The sequence below is a fragment of the Sus scrofa genome, chromosome 5, assembly GCF_054392235.1.
Source record: "Sus scrofa isolate SSC_HxYL_T2T_F1_AM1 chromosome 5, Sscrofa_HxYL_maternal_Yorkshire_Landrace_v2.0, whole genome shotgun sequence".
In the NCBI taxonomy this organism is placed as follows: Eukaryota; Metazoa; Chordata; class Mammalia; order Artiodactyla; family Suidae; genus Sus; species Sus scrofa.
Genome location: NC_139387.1, coordinates 101,674,642 through 101,693,374, shown reverse-complemented (window position 1 = coordinate 101,693,374; position 18,733 = coordinate 101,674,642). Strand labels below are relative to the sequence as shown.

Here is an 18,733-nt window from a genome sequence, read left to right as displayed (position 1 = left end):
CTTAAGTTCTCCAAAACTTGAAAACTTCATAAAGATTCAATGAGGAAATGACTACATTGTAAAAAGACCCTTAACAGAAGATTCACAACAGTGCTCCTTTCAACTATGATTTAAAAAGGGTACTTTGCTTTTAAAAAATGCATTAACATCTGCAAAGACCACCTATCTATTTTGGGGACTGGGTGAGAAGCTGTATGAAAGCATTATTTTAAAAACACTATATAACAATTTCATAATATCCACACGGCTTTCTCAGGAGGTTCGGGGATTTTAAAAGGCTCTAAGTGGTACTGAATCATAATCTATTACTTCAGCCTACTCATCCACATGTCCCACATGGGCCTCTACCATCTGGCAGAACCACATCTGTTCGATACACCTGTCCAGGAGTCCTCCTCTCCTTAGGCAAATAAATCCCCTCTCACCCACTCCTGGCTCTAGGTCTCTGTAAAGGTTCTGTTTATCTGAATCTGATTCATAAAATTCAGAAATGTACGCTTGAACTGAGAAGAGAAACTCAATCTCTTTTACAAAATCTTCTTCAATTACTCCTGTCTACACAGATTCATATTAGAAAAAGAAGCTATTAAATATCTAAATGTATTAGAAGCTTTTAAAACTAAAATATTTTGACCCTTGTGAAAACTGCAAAGTACTTAGTTTTATTTCGAACATATGCTTAGACGAAGAAAAACAGGGAGGTGAGGACCAGAGTAGCTACGACTAGATGCCAAAAGAAGACTATTTCCGTCACTTTTTTCTTCTCAACCAAGGAGAACTCAGAAGGATTTAAGAAACAACGACTTAGGAGTTCCCGTCGGGGCTCAGCGGTTAACACATCTGACCAGCATCCATGAGGACGCAGTTGGATCCCTGGCCTTGCTCAGTGGGTTAAGGATCTGGCGTTGCCATGAGGCATGGTGCAGGTTGCAGATGCGGCTCGGATCCTGTGCGGCTGTGGCTGTGGCGTTGGCTAGCGGCTATGGCTCCGATTCGACCCCCAGCTGGGGAATCTCCCTATGCCATGGGAGGGGGGCATTGGCACCTGTGACGGAGATACAAGTTACAAGTTCTTAGAAAATGGACAGAACACTAGAAACCAGCCATAATGGAAAAAATCAAAATCAAAATCATTACACAATTAAAAAAAATCATGTTTTAAAAATTAAAAAAAGTTCATGAGTGTTCCTTCAAAGGAGTTCAATTTCATATAGTCTGACACAACATTATTAATAAAGAACTACTAATGATATCTATCTATCTATCTATATCTCCAATACATAGATATATATTTGGTTGTGTTCATGGCATGTGGAAGTTTTCAGGCCAGGGACTGAACCTGGGCCACAGCAGTGACAATGCTGAATCCTTAACCACTAGGCCACCGGGGAATGCCCCAGTGGTCATTTTGAGGGAAGGAAAGAGTATGATAAACACAGGAACAGTCAGGTGTCCTCATATGCAAGTAGTACAAGTAGCTCTCAGACTCTGACAGTGGTCACTTACATGATTTCAGATTGCTTGGGCGCACTTAGAAGAGGAAGTAACAAATTATGTAAAACTAATCTAAGTTCATCTTGAAAGAAATGAGTGAAATGGAAAATTACAGTTTTAATTGTTAGGATATGATTGTATTTTGCTTTACATGACTGCAACTATATCAGAAGACACAGCTTGGAAAGAGACAGCAAAACAAAACAAAAATCCCAAAGGTTCTGTTACAAAAATGACATTGGTTTGGGGGGAGGGAGCTTGGTTCTAGGTAGAGTGGAATAAACACACCCAATCTTATTTCTCCCAAATTCAGGGAGGAGTTATTTAAGTTCCTTAACAAGTATATTTTACAGATCGGAATAGAATACCAGAATTTGAAAGACTGGCAAACAGGTGGTGGATTTACTTTTCCTTTCCTCTAGTATTTCCTGGCCTGAACACAACACAGCTTGAAACTTGAAGATGGGTGTCAGCATGGAGGGAGAGAACTCCAGGCAAGTGACAGCTCCAGTAAGGAGAAAGGGAACTTAAAATACCCACAGTACAACAATTCCTCCTTATTTTTCTATCTATCCTCTCCTGCTCTAACCCTCAGGCAATCCCATGGCAGTGGTGGCAGAGGCTGCAATGGAAACCAACAGGAGCCAAATGTTTTAGGAGAGGAATCTTCTTTTTTCATTGGTAGAGCTGTGACTAAGGGGGAGGGGGCAAAGTAGTGCCCCCACCAGGTCCCCTTTCTGCCCTCCTGTTGTTGGCTGAACTGTACACAGGAGCACAAATGCTGAAGAGCAGAGGACTACAGGGCAACTAAAGCCCCAGATGTGGTTCAAAGTACCAAAAGGAGGAGCCAAAGGGAAACCCAAAGCAGAGGGAGATCAGAGAGGGCGAGGAGCTCAAGAAGAGAACCTTATAAAGTTGTTTCTGACCTTCTGGACTCACCCTTGAGCATGCATGCATGGACCTGACACCAATCAGAACGTTAAAGACTCTGAAAATAGAACCAACAGAAGACACCCCACATACCAGACTGTCAACTGGGAGGTGTTCCGGCAGAAGAGAGCTAAGGGGCACTGTAACAACTTTGAAAATGAAAACAATGTTGGAATTATAGCCCACAGAAAGCAGGTTGGACATGGAGCCTGAACCTATCTGGACCTGTTAAAATGAAAAACAAACAAACAAACAAAAAAACCCCCTCTATTTTCCATTTAACCAAGATCCAGAGTCTCAAAATAATTTATTCAAAAGTTCAAGAATATAATCCATATTATGTGGCATAGAAAGAATTCACACGGAAAAGACAATCAGCAGAACCCAAGCTGAAAATAACACACATTAATTGTGTTAGTTTCCAGGGGTCAACCAGTTTTCCTTTATGGTAACGGCTAGTACATTTCCATGTAACAGCTTACCTCATATACGACAGGTCGTTTTCTAAGTCAAGATTTCTCTTTTTTAATTCTTCTACCTCTTTTTCTGACTCCAGCGCTCGCACCCCCATAACCTGATCAACAGTCATGCCAGTTGTTTTCAGTTTCCTCTGCAACGTAAGTTTCTCTTTGTCGGCTCTGGGGGATTTAATACAGAATCATGAACACACCATTTGCTGTTTGGCTTGTTCAATTTATTAAACTGCAGCTTCCTGTTATAAGACCAATATATAAAAATTAGACCGTTCTGTAATTGCTATGAGCTAACTTATTTCAAAATTACAGGCAACTTCACTTATAAATCATTAAAATATATTTGAAACACTCTTTAAAGAAAATAAAAAGTGAACTATAAATAATAGATACTTAAAACTAGAACATCTCTCGTATTATCAAGTACACAAAAACTATGTAACTTCCAGGTCAATTTAAGACTTTACATATAATTAGGTTTACATTAAATTTAAACTCACTTGGCAAAAAGATCCTTCAAAGTATTCAACTGCTTTGTTAGGATACAGACTTCCCCCTCTTTCTCTTTTAACTTGTTTCTAATTCCTTCTATTTTGGTTTGCCATTTTTTACCTTCTTCCCACCTAATTAATTCTTCTCTGGCACTCTGTGAAACATAACAAAGAAGGAAGAAAATATCCAAGAGATTTTGATTTTAGAATTATCAGTGAAATGTCCTAAAGAGCATGCTAAGCTATAAGCAAAAATGATCTTCAGTTTAAGATGTAACTTGACAGAAAAAGTTCTGGGGAACAGCCTGAACAAATGCCAACACCGTAAGGAACCTAATACAAATGGATCATGGCTAAAGTAAACTTCTTTTTTTTTTTTTGTCTTTTTAGGGCCGCACCCATGGCATATGGAAGTTCCCAGGCTAGGGGTCTAATCGGAGCTGTAGCTTCCAGCTTATGCCAGAGCCACAGCAACACCAGATCGAAGCCACATCTGCGACCTACACCACAGCTCGTGGCAACGCCGGATCCTTAACCCACTGAGCGAGGCCAGGGACTGAACCTGCAACCTCATGGTTCCTAGTCGGATTCTTTTCTGCTGCACCATGATGGGTGCTCCCTAAAGTAAACTTCTAATGAGGAATATTTATGTGTAAATCACCAACCCAATTTTGTCAGCCACAGCAACCTCTTAGTATCACAGCCCCTTCAAATCTGCAGTGTGTATTATTTCTCTTATTCTACAGATATTTACTTAGTGCTAATCATTTGCCAGGTACTGTTCTAAGCACTAGGAATTAAAACAATGGATAAACTAGACAAAAAAAGCCCTATCTTCATTAATTACAGTCTAGTTTATGTTCATTGGGTGGCTGAAATAGAGGGAGGGAGCAAAATATAGACAAAAAACAATTTAAAAAAAAGTTGAAGTACACTAGCTCATGATAAGCGCTACAAAAAGGGGGGTGAAATGAGGACACTTTAGAGCTAGGTACTGTGGTTTGTTATAATTGAGATGAGGTGTCCAGGAAAAGTAATTCAGAATAGTCCTGTGTACCAAACAGTTATCAAGTGTCTTACGGAATATTCACAGTTAAAAATTCTGTTCATAACTGTCTAAGAACTTAGCTCCTTTCCACTGAGCAATTTTTTTTTTTGGCTTTGTATGGCTATACCTGTGGCATATGGACGTTCCCAGGCCACGGGTCGAACCGGACCTATAGCTGCCAACATACGCCACAGCCACACCACCACCAGATCCAAGCCTCGCCTGTGACCTACACCACGGCTCACGGCAATGAGGGATCCATGACCCACTGAGCGAGGCCAGGGATGGAAAGCACATCCTCCTGAATACCATTCGGGTTCCTTGCCACTGGGCCACAGTGGAAACGCCAACTAAGCAATTTTCCAAACTTTTTACTATATACTGAATTTTCTAGGAATATAACAGCCTTATAAAAGACTATGGACATCATTTTGCTGAGAACTATAGACACAACTATTTACCATTTTAGAAATCAAAGCAACAAATGGAAATGCCCCTGGGGTAGAAAAGACCATGCTTGTCAGTCTGCAATCACAGCCCTGAATTCACACTGAAGTTTCCAGAGGTGAAAGCACATGACCACTTCACTGTTTTCTATGAAGCATTTCCATGTTGAATTATAAAAAATACGTGTTTATTATTTTTATAAATTATTTTCCTTTCATATTTCTCCTTCATTCTTCATTTAGGGCATTTACAGTGATTATTTTCAAAATTATGCATATATATAGTTTATATTAATCATAAATTTCATGGGACATTATGAAACACTGTACCTACTATAAAAGAGAAGTTTAGGGCTGAAAGGATTAAAAGCCATAATTTAAAGTCAAATACCCAACGAAGATAAGTAGCCCTATCAAAACAATCCTCTCCCATACTGGCCAATTTTTTTACCTTATTTATCTAGTTCAATATGTGTCCTATAAAAAAATGTAAAAACTTCAGCAAGTGTTCGAAAGTTATTAAGCTCTTCGTTTCTAAAATATAAACAAAGAATTGTATGTATTTCTAGAACTCTAAGTATTAGTTGAGGGCAAAAGGTATATAGGTTAATGCTGTGGCGTGGAATGCTCTAGAGAAACCGGGCAGTTCTTGCCCACCTGACATCGCCCTCTGAAGGAGGCTGAGGGAAGCAAGGCTGAAGTAATTTTAAGACGAACAGCAAAACAACAAAGGTCAATGTCACCGAGGGTCTGATGGAGACTGGAGGAGAAAACGGGGGAAGGAGGAGGAGGAAAGAAGTCCTCCTTCCCAGGTTCTGTACTGACAGCTGCTCGTCTCATCATAGATTTCAGAATGTTACAGCATTCTAAGATTTTCACTAGTTCAACGAATACTGAACATCTACTACATGCCAGGGACTGTTCTAGGTACTGAGGACAGAAAAATAAAAGCAGGGAGTTCCCGTCATGGCTCGGTGGCTAACGAATCTGACTGGGAACCAATGAGGTCGCTCAGTGGGTTCAGGATCCAGGGTTGCTGTGAGCTGTGGTGTAGGTCGCAGACGCGGCTCGGATCTGGTGTTGCTGTGGCTCTGGTGTAGGCTGGTGGCTACAGCTCCAAAGAGACCCCTAGCCTGAGAACCTCCGCATGCCACGGGTACGGCCCTAGAAAAAGAAAGACCAAAAAAATAATAATAATAATAATAAAAAAAATAAAAGCAAAGTTTCTGCCATCAAAGGTTACAGTCCAAAATATGAACACATAGGTAAGTAAATTTCTGTACGTCAGAGAGTAATAAATGCTACTGAGAAAAGCAGAGAAGCACAAGAGATAAAGAAATGCAAGGCCTGGGGGTGAGTTTTGTTGTGGTACATAGATGGGCCTCAAACACTGGTTACAGAGCGAAAAGTGTTGAAATTTCAATAGGAAAGCATTCTTTGAGGAAGAAACATTTATAAATTTGAAATGCCTAACACCACTGAGTCTGAAAGAACACTTTCATCAGATTCCTGAACACAAATCTTAGTATTAGTGTAGCTCTTGGTGCTTCCTTTGTCCATTTAGAAATATCAGACTCTGGTGTAGACTTGATGGCTTACGAAAGACTTTCACATATTATTTCATTGTCAAAACAACTTTGAGAAGCTGGCAATACAAACAGTATTATATCTATTTTAAGTTGAAATAAACTGAAGCACAGAATTTAGAGGTCCAGGGAAAGCCCCAAGGCTTTGAGGCATTCTGACGGGAATCAGGTTAGGAACAAGTATTCAATGATTAGACCCATAACCAAGTAGGAAGGCAGCAAGGAAAGCAACCTAGAAGAATAAGGACATTTTGACCTTGTAGTTTTTACTAGCAAAGCTTCTGAAAAGTATGTTTTGGTTCTATGCATACAAACGCAAACATTTAGAACAAAATTATACTGACATTGAGAAATTCTCATAAGGACAGTATTTTTGGATTATACTCTATTAAAATATTTTAATGCCATTACCTATTCTCTATTCAGTGACCCTGAAGACACAATTTTCTTTTTTATTTTCATGTTACTGAAATTATTTTATGGATACTGAGTATTTTCTGGGTAAACTTTACCATAAAAACTCTTCCTATCCATGGCCACTGCACGGTGGTTTCTCTTCAGGGATAAACATTATTACTAACACCAATATTTCCAAGGTCACTTCTGAGATTGTCAATGTTATCAACAAGATATACGTCTTCAGTTTATTATTCACAATAAATTTAGGTATATGTACTTTTAGCCAATTTTAGTTTTTCTTTATTTCTATCAGTAATTTTTATTACAAAATAGTTTACTAGTTAACTTGTAAGAAAATCATAAGCAATTTTTCTCATACTACAGAATCAATTTATGAGTGGGGTGGTTATTGATTTTAAGTGCAAATACTGAATATATTTCAAATCACTTTGTTCAGTCTGAAGTAACAGTCTAGTCCACCGAAGGATTAAAAAGGACAATGTGGGTCAAGGCGGAAGAATGACAATGCCCAGCTGTCTTTCCCAAAGGTCTATATACACAATTACATTGAGAAAAGTGATAAATACAGCTGGGTATGTAAGGTACAGAGGGGTCTGGATGTACTAGAATATCGTGAAGATGACATGGAGATCAGACAGTAGTTTCCAAGTAAAAATTACATTACAGGTGTCTCTTCAAGTAGACCTGTGAATACCTAAAGGACAGAAACCTGTCTTAGAGCTCTCTGTGTTATCCAGTAGCATTTATGTCCCAGGTCCTTGGGTTAATAATTTATTCTTCAATGACATATTTAACCTAGTCCATCACGACTTTAAACATATCAGTACATTCTTCATGTACCTTTTCTTTTACAGGTTTTACTTCTACCCCGTCTGCCTTCTTTTCCAGCTGACTCTCTAGCTTTTTAATTTTCTTTTGAAGTTCTTCTATTAAACTTTGTTTATTATCTATCAGAGGTTTGCCCTGAAAAATAAGATGTATTTTTATAAGTAAAAAAGTATCAAACAAAATATACAATAACTATTCCAGTAATAGAACCTTTCTGAGACTATAGCTAACCATACTTTTATATAATAACCACACTTCTTTATATTTTATATATAAAAATGCAATATACAACATATAAATTTATATATACAATATATAAAATATTTCACATATAATTTGTATTGTATATATGAAATAAACTATTTTAAATATATTTTATATAATACCCCTATTTTTATATAGTAGCTATAAATCGACATCATCACAATTAAATAGAAAATTACCTGTAAGCCACTAGTTAGTCTTTTAATTTGCCTTTTCAGTTCATCATTCTCTTGATCAATTCCATCTTTCTCTCTAAGCATTTTATCATAGGCTTTTTGTTTTTTTTGTAGTTCATTGGTTAAGTCATTCAAATTATCAGTCAGTGAGTTTTCTCTGTTTTTGCTTGTTTTCAGAGATTCTTTAAGTTTTAAAATATTTTCACTTAAATCTTCAACTTGTGACTAATAAAAGATAAAGAAAGGTTTAATTGTGAATCTTCAGCAAATACCAATGATAAAAGCAATAACAATAGAAGTACACAATTAATAGTTATTAAGAAGAAAGTTTCTGTCTAAATTTTTAAGTATACATGTGCCAAAAAAAAAAGTCACAGCTACATAAATTTTTCCATCTTCATTTCAAATGAACCAGATCTACTTTGAAGGAAAAATGATAAAATAGGAAAAAACAGTTAAAGCATTTCATCTTCAACAAATACCTAGAACCAAAATTTTATCAAATAAGCAAATGTTTCATTATGGCTGAATTAACTGATTAGAAAAACAAGTACATATCATCATACACAACGATTTTTTAAAACACTGTCAATCATAAGAGTAGTATAAAACAAAATTCTGATTTTAAGTAGTTTCTAACTACTCTGTAAAGACAGGATAGAAGAGGGTAGCTCGCAATACCAGGCAGTATATATAAGCCACTATAAAGGAGTTCTTAGCTGTCCTAGATAGTAACATTGATGAGAATGCTAAGACTTGATATATGTTTTGTTGAATTAAATTCTTACAGTCCAAAAGGGAATTACCAAAAGCACCAAAAGGAAATTAGTAGTATTATAACGTAGTTATAAGAAAAACAAACTCTTCTAGAGAAGTGAGAAAAGGCTTCAAGGAAAAGGACTGGAAGAATGTGAAGAACTCAGAGAAGAAATTTCAGGCAAAGAGAAAGGTAGTGAAGAAGGCATCAACAAAGGGCTTTATTTCCATATTTTTTTACTTAGTGGAGCTTCACTGTTAACTATGCTACTAATCTTGATAGGCACAGTGGGAGATTTTTAAAAATCTGAGTGAAGTCCAGCCCTTACATAGTTTAATGGTGATGAAGGATATATACAAATAAACCAGGAGTAAATAAAAATTACAAACAAAACACATAAAAAGTAGATTTTTAATTTTAATCGAAATATACTATGAAAATACTATGAAACTTCATGTAGAGAAACTTGAAAATCATCCTTAAACGTGTATGTTTTGGAAAAAAATTATATGACAGTACACAACCTAACAACTGGGTAAGAAAATAATAAAAATACATCGCCAAAAAATAATAATGTCAAAAAAAGACTTTAGAGTTAGGCAACTCTGTAGACTAAAAATGTCAAGGACTGCATTTTCATAAACTATTTCAGGGGTAAAAAGGGAAAGCTAATGAACTCATATTACGAACTTAGCAAAAAAAAAAAAAAAAAAAAATTCTAAGACAAAAGAAATAAAACAAAGAAATCTGTACATTTACCTAACATCAAAAAGAATTAAAAATACTAAGTAAACTGTTTCTTAAATTTAATTCTGTTAGGAAGAGTAGCTTATAATGGCCCATCCTTTGCTGATCCCCAAGATGATACACAGTGAGTACAATAAAGAGACTTACTGTTCAAAACTGTGTGCACATGTACATAGTCATCCACAAATAATTTATTATAATAAATGCCCTATTCATTAGCAAAATTACTACACAGCCAAGTGAATTCTATTCCAGTGGGAATTGGCAGCAATTCTGTTACGTTAATGCACATGATGATGTTACCTTTAGTTCTTTCGTATGTCGATCAACAATCTGTTGAACATTGAGATTTGCCTCTTTCTGAGAAGTAGCAGAAATAATACGTTCTTCAGCTGCTGCTGTCATTTCTGCCCGAAGTTCCAAAAGTGCACGACTAAGTGCCTAAAAATTACAACATAAATTTTTTGAAAAATTGCTGTATTATATGAGCAATATGTAATACAAAATATATGTAAGATTAATTACTTTAAAATATTTTCCTAAAACACCATGTGTTGGTTTTTTTGGTTGGTTGGTTGGTTTGTTGTCTTTTTAGGGCCACACCTGCAGCATATGGAGGGTCCCAGGCTAGGGGTCTAATCGGAGCTACAGCTGCTGGCCTACGCCGGAGCCACAGCAACGCCAAATCCAAGCTGCGCCTGTGACCTACACCACAGTTCATGGCAACACCGGATCCTCAACCCACTGAGCGAGGCCAGGGATCAAACCCGCAACCTCACGGTTCCTAGTCAGAGTCGTTTCCGCTGCGCCAAGACAAGAACTCCACAAGTGTTTAATCAAACACAATTCATAAACAACGCAAATTTTTCAAATGAATTTCCTTTAGTAAGTGAACTCAATTCTTTCAAAATTTAGTGTGAGAATTCAAAATCTTAACAATAATAATTGTGAGAACTCAGCATTAAATCAAGCAGTCTGTATTATAAAACATAGGCATGTTTTGTTTTCAGATTTCCAAGTTGGAATATTTGTTTAAATTACTCACTTAGTACATACCTCCAGTTACAAGATTAGAAAAGACTTAAAACTTGCTAATACATTTCAGGAGCTAGCACAGAAAAACAGCAGTACCTTCTAAAACAATTAAGTATATAACATCTGAGATAAATGAAAAAAAACAGATAAATCTGTTAATCCACTGACGGACTTTTACGACGCTGTGACCTCCTCCTTTAACCTTTCCTCATTACTCTACTTCTCTCTTCAAAATTGGTCACGATTTTTCAATTATTCAAATTGTTCAAAATAGCCTCAGTAACATACAATCATAATAAAAGAGAAGAAATAACGTAATGAAAATTTTCCTTTATTTCCTACAGCTAACCCGCAAATCATACTGATAACATAAAGAGATCGACTGGACTGTATCTGCACTGAAAAACACCACCAACCTATAAGCCTATTTAAAATAACTATCTTGGAAGACATGACCCTGCCTAACAGTTTACGACAGGCTCATACTTTTTATTACAAGGGAGCCATACCACGCTATTATCACTTACACATCTTCTCCAGAAGCAATCTACCGCACGCTTTTCCTAAACACGCATGATTTTCTATTATTACTTACTTTCTGCTGCTTCTCTTTCAAGGCTAACTGGCTCTTTAGCCTTTCTACCAGATTCCTCATTGTAGTTGTTGGAGCTCTTGAATTTGCTTCTTTTTGAGCCTGAAGTTCAGATTTTAACCTCTGCGACTCCTTTTGTGACTGGGCAAGATGACCTCTCAAATCCTCTATTTCTGCTTTTATTTTTTTCACTTCATCTTCATGGTTTTCTTGGAGTCTAACAGAGGGTAAACACATGTACTTAATAGAGTGGTTGCCACAATTAACAATTTAATGGATATACATCTTACAAAGAACAAATGTTTGGTTCTAATCTAAGTATCCTTATAGTCTAAGTCTTGATCCAAATTTAAAAAACGATTCTTTATTGCACTTAACTACTCTTAAAATAAAATAGCCTTTTTGCTTCAACTATTGTTTGCAATAATTCCATTAAGTAATTTTGTGGCGCTAGACAAAATAACAAAGAAAATGAACTTTCACACTTTGAATATTATGGTTCCTACAAGATGTGACTGCTTCTTTTATATCACTTTCTCAACCATGGACCTATTAACATTTTTGACTAGATAATTCTTCATGGGGTGGGGGTTACTGTCGTGTGAGTTTTAAAACATTTAAGCAGCTTTCCTTGCTTTTACCTACGAGATGCCAATAGTACGCCCTAGCTGTTCATCAAAAATGTCTAGAAAGTAGTTCCTTGGTGGCTCTGTGGGTTGAGGATCTGGTGTTGTCATTGCTGTGGCATGGGTTCAGTCCCCGGCCCCAGAATTTCTGCATGCCACAGGTACGGCCAAAAAAAAAAAAAAAAAATGTCTACAAACACTACCAAATGTGAGGGAAGAGGAGAGCAAAATTACTTCCACTTAAGAACCACTGACCTAAAACGACATGTTAGAAAGACAAAATACAAACTTTTACAGAAGTTACATGTTATTAACTTGGTTATTGTTCTAGAGTCACTACTACTGTATCTATAACTCTACAGCTGTATACTATATGAAAGTAGATACTATCAACAGAACTGGTTAATTCCATTAATTCTACTGCTCATTTTGTATTCATCCTTTTTTTTTTTTTTTTTATCTTTTAGGGCCACACCTGCGGCATATAGAGGTTCTCAGGCTAGGGGTCAAATCGGAGCTGTAGCTGCCAGCCTATACCACAGCCATAGCAACGCCAGATGCTTAATCCACTGAGAGAGGCCAGGGATCAAACCTGAGTCTTCATGGATGCTAGTCAGATTCATTTCTGCTGAGCCACAATGGGAATTCCTGTATTAATCTTTTAAACTGAATTACATCTAGTTCACTGCGCTTAATATAGACACTGCATTAATATCATCAATGTGGAGACTGAAATTATTAAACTTTGATCAAAGACAGGAAGGTGTGTCAAACCATCAACAGGTCTTAAACACCGAGACTTGCTGCTCAGAACAAAACCTTAAGTCACTGCAAATAACCATCCAATTGTAAAAACACAAGGTTTCACTAAAGAAATCACACAGAACTCTAATTTCCTAAGACACATTAATATACACATACATGTGCACACAGAGAAAAAAACGTGTAATTTTAGGCTAAAATGACACAGCAAGGTACAATCTAACAACTTCAAGTTTTTCATGTGATGTGGCAAAAAAATTATACACATAAGCTAATGTCATGTCAAAAAGTGACTGTTTTCTATATCTACAAATTATATTAAAAAACACAAGAAATTTTATGCTCTAAAATGTGACAGAAACTTATCATACCAAAAATAGTATCTCACACATAAAATTTAACAGAATGGGGAAAATTACATTGAAAATATACCATATGCTATTGTTAATTCTCTTTTCTCTTAGAAAATAATTTATGTAAGGCAACAACTTACTGAGGCAAAAATAGTGTTAATTTTGGCAGAGTCATCTTAGATGAGTGAGTAAAGAATCAAAGGTTCTAATAAGGCTTTCAGAGATGGAATGAAATTACAAGTCAAGCAGTCACCTTCCTGAATGTTTTCAGATGAGAAACTGAGCCCCAGAGAGAGTTCTACAGTGATTACACAATACCTAAATATAAGTCTATTTTAGTTTTAAAATATACATTCTGACAAATGGTTTAGGAATGTTTAGGGTATCTAATAGATATTCTATTAATATCTAATATTCTAATAGATATCTGGTAGAGTATCTAATGGAGAGAATGCTGTGAGCCCTCTTTTGTCACCGTGGTTAATAAAAAAGATTAAATTTTTCATTCAACAACTATTGAGCCTTAAATGTGTACCAGAAACTATTACGTGTGGGTTAACAAAAGTTTTATACTTATATGTTACAATTTTCAAATTACTTCCATATATAGCATCATTTGGCCTTCATATAACCACCCTGAAAGAGTCAGAGTAAATACTGTTGTTTCACTTTAGAGAGAGTAAAACAGAAATTTAAAAAGGTTAAAAATGAGGTTCTGTACAAGAATCTGAGCTGGCTCCTGAGTTAGACCAACTAGCTTCAAACTGTCTTTTTCTCATCTTCTTCTAGGCATGTTACCGAGGCTTCCTATTGCCTAGTTTCCTCTCTGAAAAATGGAGCGAATACTATCCCATGTCATAAGGAGTACTGAGCATAAAATAACATATTCAAAATTTTTAGAACAGAGCATGACAAAACAAACGCTTACATTTATCTTTATTATATCACTATTATCTTTTGCCTATTTTTAAAATACATTTCCAATACTTACCGTAATTTCATATTTTCAAACTCCTTGATTTTTAATTCAGTGATTTCTTTCTGTCTCTCTAAATCCTGAGATACTTGTTTCAGTTTGATTACAAGTGAGGCAAGGGAGTCATCCTGCTCTGCAACTGTCTGTTCCATCTCAGCCAAACGAATAAAATGCTTGTTGGTAGGAACTGGAGTAGGAGGCTGCTTTATTAAATCCTAGGAAATACGATTATATTAACCATGAGCAGGTATAACACTATGCCATACTTATTCCATAAATTTAACTTGATTCCTTAAATAATCAAAATATAGTATCAAATCTAAAATTTAATAATTTAATAGGCAATGGCAGCTTAAACAAGACAGGAAATATGATCTTATTCTCGGTATTCCCAGGATCTGGCGAAGTGCCTGCATGCAGTGGAAGATCAATAAATACATGCTGATTAAATTAGCAAGTTAAGGGTTGAGGAAGCTAAGCTCTGCGTTTAGGTGTAGAAAGGTCATGCGGAACACAATAATCAAAAGAGGCAAGTATGAAATGAATTCGGAACATAGAAAGCAGTTAGATACAGTTCAACGTTTAACACACAGACATGATGAGAAAGACCAGTGTCAGACCATGGAAGGCACCGAGTACACAGTTAAGAAATAGAAACATAACGTTGTAAGCAGCAGTGAGCTACTTACAAATGCGCCTCTAGGGAGAAAAATGGTCAGAGCTGTGTTTTTAGAAGATTTTTCTGCCTACAAAAGGTAGGGTTGCTTCTAGTCCAAAAAAAAAAAAAGCTAAATTTTCAATGGTATAGTCTCAAAAATCAATAAAGAAGAGAAAAAAGTTCTTAGAATCTTACCCAAGCCGTTTCCTTGAATTTACTGAGGGAATTATCAGCCTGTAGTTCTAATTTATGATGAAGAGTATGAAGTTCTTCTTCATGTTTCTTAACAATTTCTCTTTGTTCCTGTTTTACAATAAAGCAAAACTATAAATTCCAACAAATTCATATTCTAAAGATCTTAAATATTTTCTTATCTTTAATATTCTAAAATCCCTGTGATAGGGAAGGAACGATATTTGCATGTATGTATTTATACCAGTATACCTCTCCCCTAGCACATGTTCAAATTCACAAGCCCAGTTTTAGAGTATAATTTATTCTTAATGTTAGATAATATATATACATCATCTTTTAACTTGTTTCAAGTAAAATTTCATATGTTAGATTCCCCCCCCACAAAGTTCTAGCAAATTTGATTTCCCCACTGATAGCAGTGTCACATATTTCATTCCTACTTACTGCTGCAATCTTTATCTACTAACTCAAGTGATGTTTTCAAAATCACACAGCTTCACCATGAAAGCTACTAGCAGTTTAGTTGGTCCATGAAACAAATTGCCAGTTTTACTGACAGATCTATGATCCAATCACGTGAAAGTAACAATACCTAAATAGAATCATTTGAAAGCAAGAAATTAACTGCCACTTCAGGGCAGAATAGTATTTGACATTTGCTAAAAAATACCGTAATAAATAAAACAGTGTAACATAATACAGTAAAATACCTCTCTGGCTTTTTCTAGAAGATGTTGGTACTTCTTTAACACTTCTTCCTTTTGATTTAACCTTGCTTGCATGTTTGCAATGGTCTGATGAGCAAGTTTCAACGTGTGATGAGATTTTGGCTCCACCTCTTTTCTGCCGAGTTCAGCTATAAGCTTTTCTCTTTCTGCAGTGGCAGGCAATCGAAGCCTCAGTTCATTAATTACTTTGTCTCTTGACAGAATATTTTCCTCTGCTAACTGTAAAGCAGATTCTTTTTCTTTTAGCTTCTACAATGATCAAATCATAAAAAAATTATTAATGCATATTTTTATTTAAAAAATGCTTTATCTGAACTTTAGTCAACTGGGTATAAGCAAGGAAAGGGGTTTCACTTTATTTTGCACATCATACTTAGAGCAGCCAAATCACACTTAATAAGGTTAAACTGACTGTATTTCTATGTAACAGCATTTATCCACATGCATATTTTATTTATAAGATTATCACATGTGCTAGAAACTTCACTGTTATGATGAAAGTGAAATTTACTTGCAGTACTTTCATTAGATCTTATAGTTTTAGAACTAGAAATGTATGGTGCTGCAAGATTTAGAAAGAAAATATAATAAATAATTCCGTTTATTTTGGCCTGTTGACCATTAGAGCACTGAAAGAGTAAGCCATAAAAGTCAACAAAGTAAAAGAAATTGAAATTTTAGTGGCCTGCGTCAATGGATCACATATAAAATCTGTAGCTTTTTAAAACAAAAATTAAAAAAGTGTTTACTTCTCAAGAGAATTAAGGAGAATTAAGATATTTTTAATCAAATAATCTAGCAGGAAATTATACAAATGATAAATCTTACAATTATAGAAGACAATCTTAAGTTTCCTCAATTGATTAAAAACGTCCAACTTTTCTTTCAAAATTATTTTAAATGTATTTATAGTTAATAGGATTTTCATTTTAGCTGACATCTAAACTTAATGTATAGTTTATATTATTTTCTGTATAATTTAATAAAGAAGACATATTTGATCACCTATTAACCAAATTTAAGACTAGATGAAATTAAGAAATAATTCCTAGGAGTCCCCTGGGGGCTCAGCAGGCTAATGATCTGGCACTGTCATCAATGCTGTGGCTCTGGTTCGATAACTTGGCCCGGGTACTTCCGCACGCCACAGGCACAGCCACAATAAAAAAAAAAAAGAAAGAAAGAATTTCTAGTATACCTTCAAACTCTTTAACCATTCACAAAAAGGAATGAACTGAAAATTGATTCCAAGTAGGTAACAAGCATTTCAAAATAAAACACAGAAATAAACAAGGATGAAAATAATTTTTGATAATAGAGGAAAAGGAAATACATTGTTCATAAAGTTACAGTCAAATGCTCTTTTTATTTTCTTTCATGCTCAGGACTACTGATAAATGTGACCAGAAGTTTCAAATAATATTAAAAGGAATGTAATTTCAAATGAGCCTTATCTGCTGTTCTTTATCGGCTATTAGAATTATAGGAGAGTGAAAAAGGAGAGTAGAATGAGCAACAGTCATCATTCTATGCTTCATCCTCACTTAAAAATATTGCTTAGACAATTCCACAAGCATAACAAATAATGCACTAATCAAAATGCAAATTCTTCAAATTACCTCGTCCAGTGATTTGCAAGTTGCCTGTGTTTCTAGGATTATTCGAACATTCTCCTTAATTTTTCTTAGAGCAATCTCAAGTTGATTTGGAAGAGGCAAACTAGGGTCTGGCATGGATCCTGTAGCCTCTTCAAACTATTGAGAAATAGAATTTTTTTAAAAAAAAGCAGTTGCAGCATTGAGAAGAACAATATTAATTTATACAACTATATGACAAGACATGACTAAGCCCCACTTATATTTGAAATATAAAAAGATACCACCAATTAAAATTCTATCTGATTTCAAATAATATTTCTTTTGGTTAACTTTATAGGCCATGCTACAGAGACACAAACAAGATCAATCATTCATACTTTTTGTGCTGCATTTAGTATTTCATTTTGCTGACGGTCAAAAATGTCTAGTTGACGTTCCAGCTCAACTTCCCTCTGATCCCAAGCCATTTGTCTTTCTTCGTGAAACTGAACAAAAAAACAGTTTGGGTGAGACATACACACAGACAACTCACTAGGCCTATAACTGGAATTTTTTCAAAAACTTTTCTTATTTAATCCTCACAACAACCGTCGAAGGTCATTATTATCATCATTTTATGGAAAAAGAAAGCAAATTCAGAGATGAAGTAATCTTCCTAAGATTACAGAGATAGGCAGATGTGAGGTCAGGATTTCGCTCCATCCATGTACCCATCCATCCTTCCACCCACCCATTCATCCAAAACATGTTTAATGACACATTCTATGTGGCAAGCAATGTTCTAGACAAAAAGCACATAGCAGTGAACAAAACCAAGTACCTTCCATCATGGAACTTACATACTAGTGAGGGGGAGATAGTCAAAAAACAATAAGTATGTAATATGTCAGAGGGTGATGAGTGCTATGGAATAAAATGAAAGTAGGTAATCCCCATTTAGGGAATCTTGATGGTAATTACAAATTACTATATACTGTATATCGTATATTGTAATATTAAGTGGCTGGTGAAGGCCTCACTAATAAGGCAAGACAATTGAGCTAACACCAGAAGGAGGTGAAAGCATAAACAATACTAGCATCTGAGGTAAGAACAATCTAAGCAGATGGAACAACAAAATTTCTGAGCAAGCAAGCATGTGCTTAGTGAATTTCATCTGCCTCCAAAGCTTTTCTGCTTTATTCTACACCAAGCTGCTTTCTCCTATTCTAAAAGTAAGAGCCAGTACAAAGTTCTAACTGTGAAAAGTTAATAACTAATATTGAAATAAAAATTACCTTACCAAATAAGTTTGCTTATGAATTACTCCTTTTAAGACTTCCAATGCAACTAAATACTTAGAATAGTTTAAAAAATATGAGACAATATTTTATTTTGTCTTCTTAGGGTCACACCCATGGTATATGGAAGTTCCCAGGTTAGAGGTTGAATTGGAGCTGTGGTTGCTGGCCTACACCACAGCCACAACACCACCAGATCCAAGCCACATCTGCGACCTACACTACAGCTCACAGCAACGCTGGATCCGTAATCCACTGAGTGAGGCCAAG

The 18,733-nt window shown here is 35.6% G+C and overlaps 1 protein-coding gene across 8 annotated transcripts in view; it reads right to left on the bottom strand.

Moving 5' to 3' along the window:
• CEP290 (centrosomal protein 290) overlaps positions 1-18,733 on the bottom strand; it is an 89,935-nt gene that overhangs the window by 17,719 nt on the left and 53,483 nt on the right. For 7 of the 8 annotated variants that reach the window (XR_014804519.1, XM_084957624.1, XM_084957626.1 and 4 more), the window contains 11 exons: positions 17,561-17,668; positions 17,205-17,339; positions 15,568-15,834; positions 14,858-14,965; positions 14,020-14,219; positions 11,291-11,504; positions 9,964-10,101; positions 8,160-8,381; positions 7,729-7,851; positions 3,398-3,543; positions 2,907-3,062 (listed from right to left, as the gene is read on the bottom strand). Coding sequence is in view for 6 of the 8 variants with exons in the window: in XM_084957624.1 (XP_084813750.1) it covers positions 2,907-3,062; positions 3,398-3,543; positions 7,729-7,851; positions 8,160-8,381; positions 9,964-10,101; positions 11,291-11,504; positions 14,020-14,219; positions 14,858-14,965; positions 15,568-15,834; positions 17,205-17,339; positions 17,561-17,668 (1,817 nt within the window). In the remaining 2 variants the exon portion in view is untranslated. Of the gene's footprint in view, positions 1-2,906; positions 3,063-3,397; positions 3,544-7,728; positions 7,852-8,159; positions 8,382-9,963; positions 10,102-11,290; positions 11,505-14,019; positions 14,220-14,857; positions 14,966-15,567; positions 15,835-17,204; positions 17,340-17,560; positions 17,669-18,733 lie in introns of those variants that run through there. The other variant, XR_014804520.1, reaches the window with a different exon arrangement.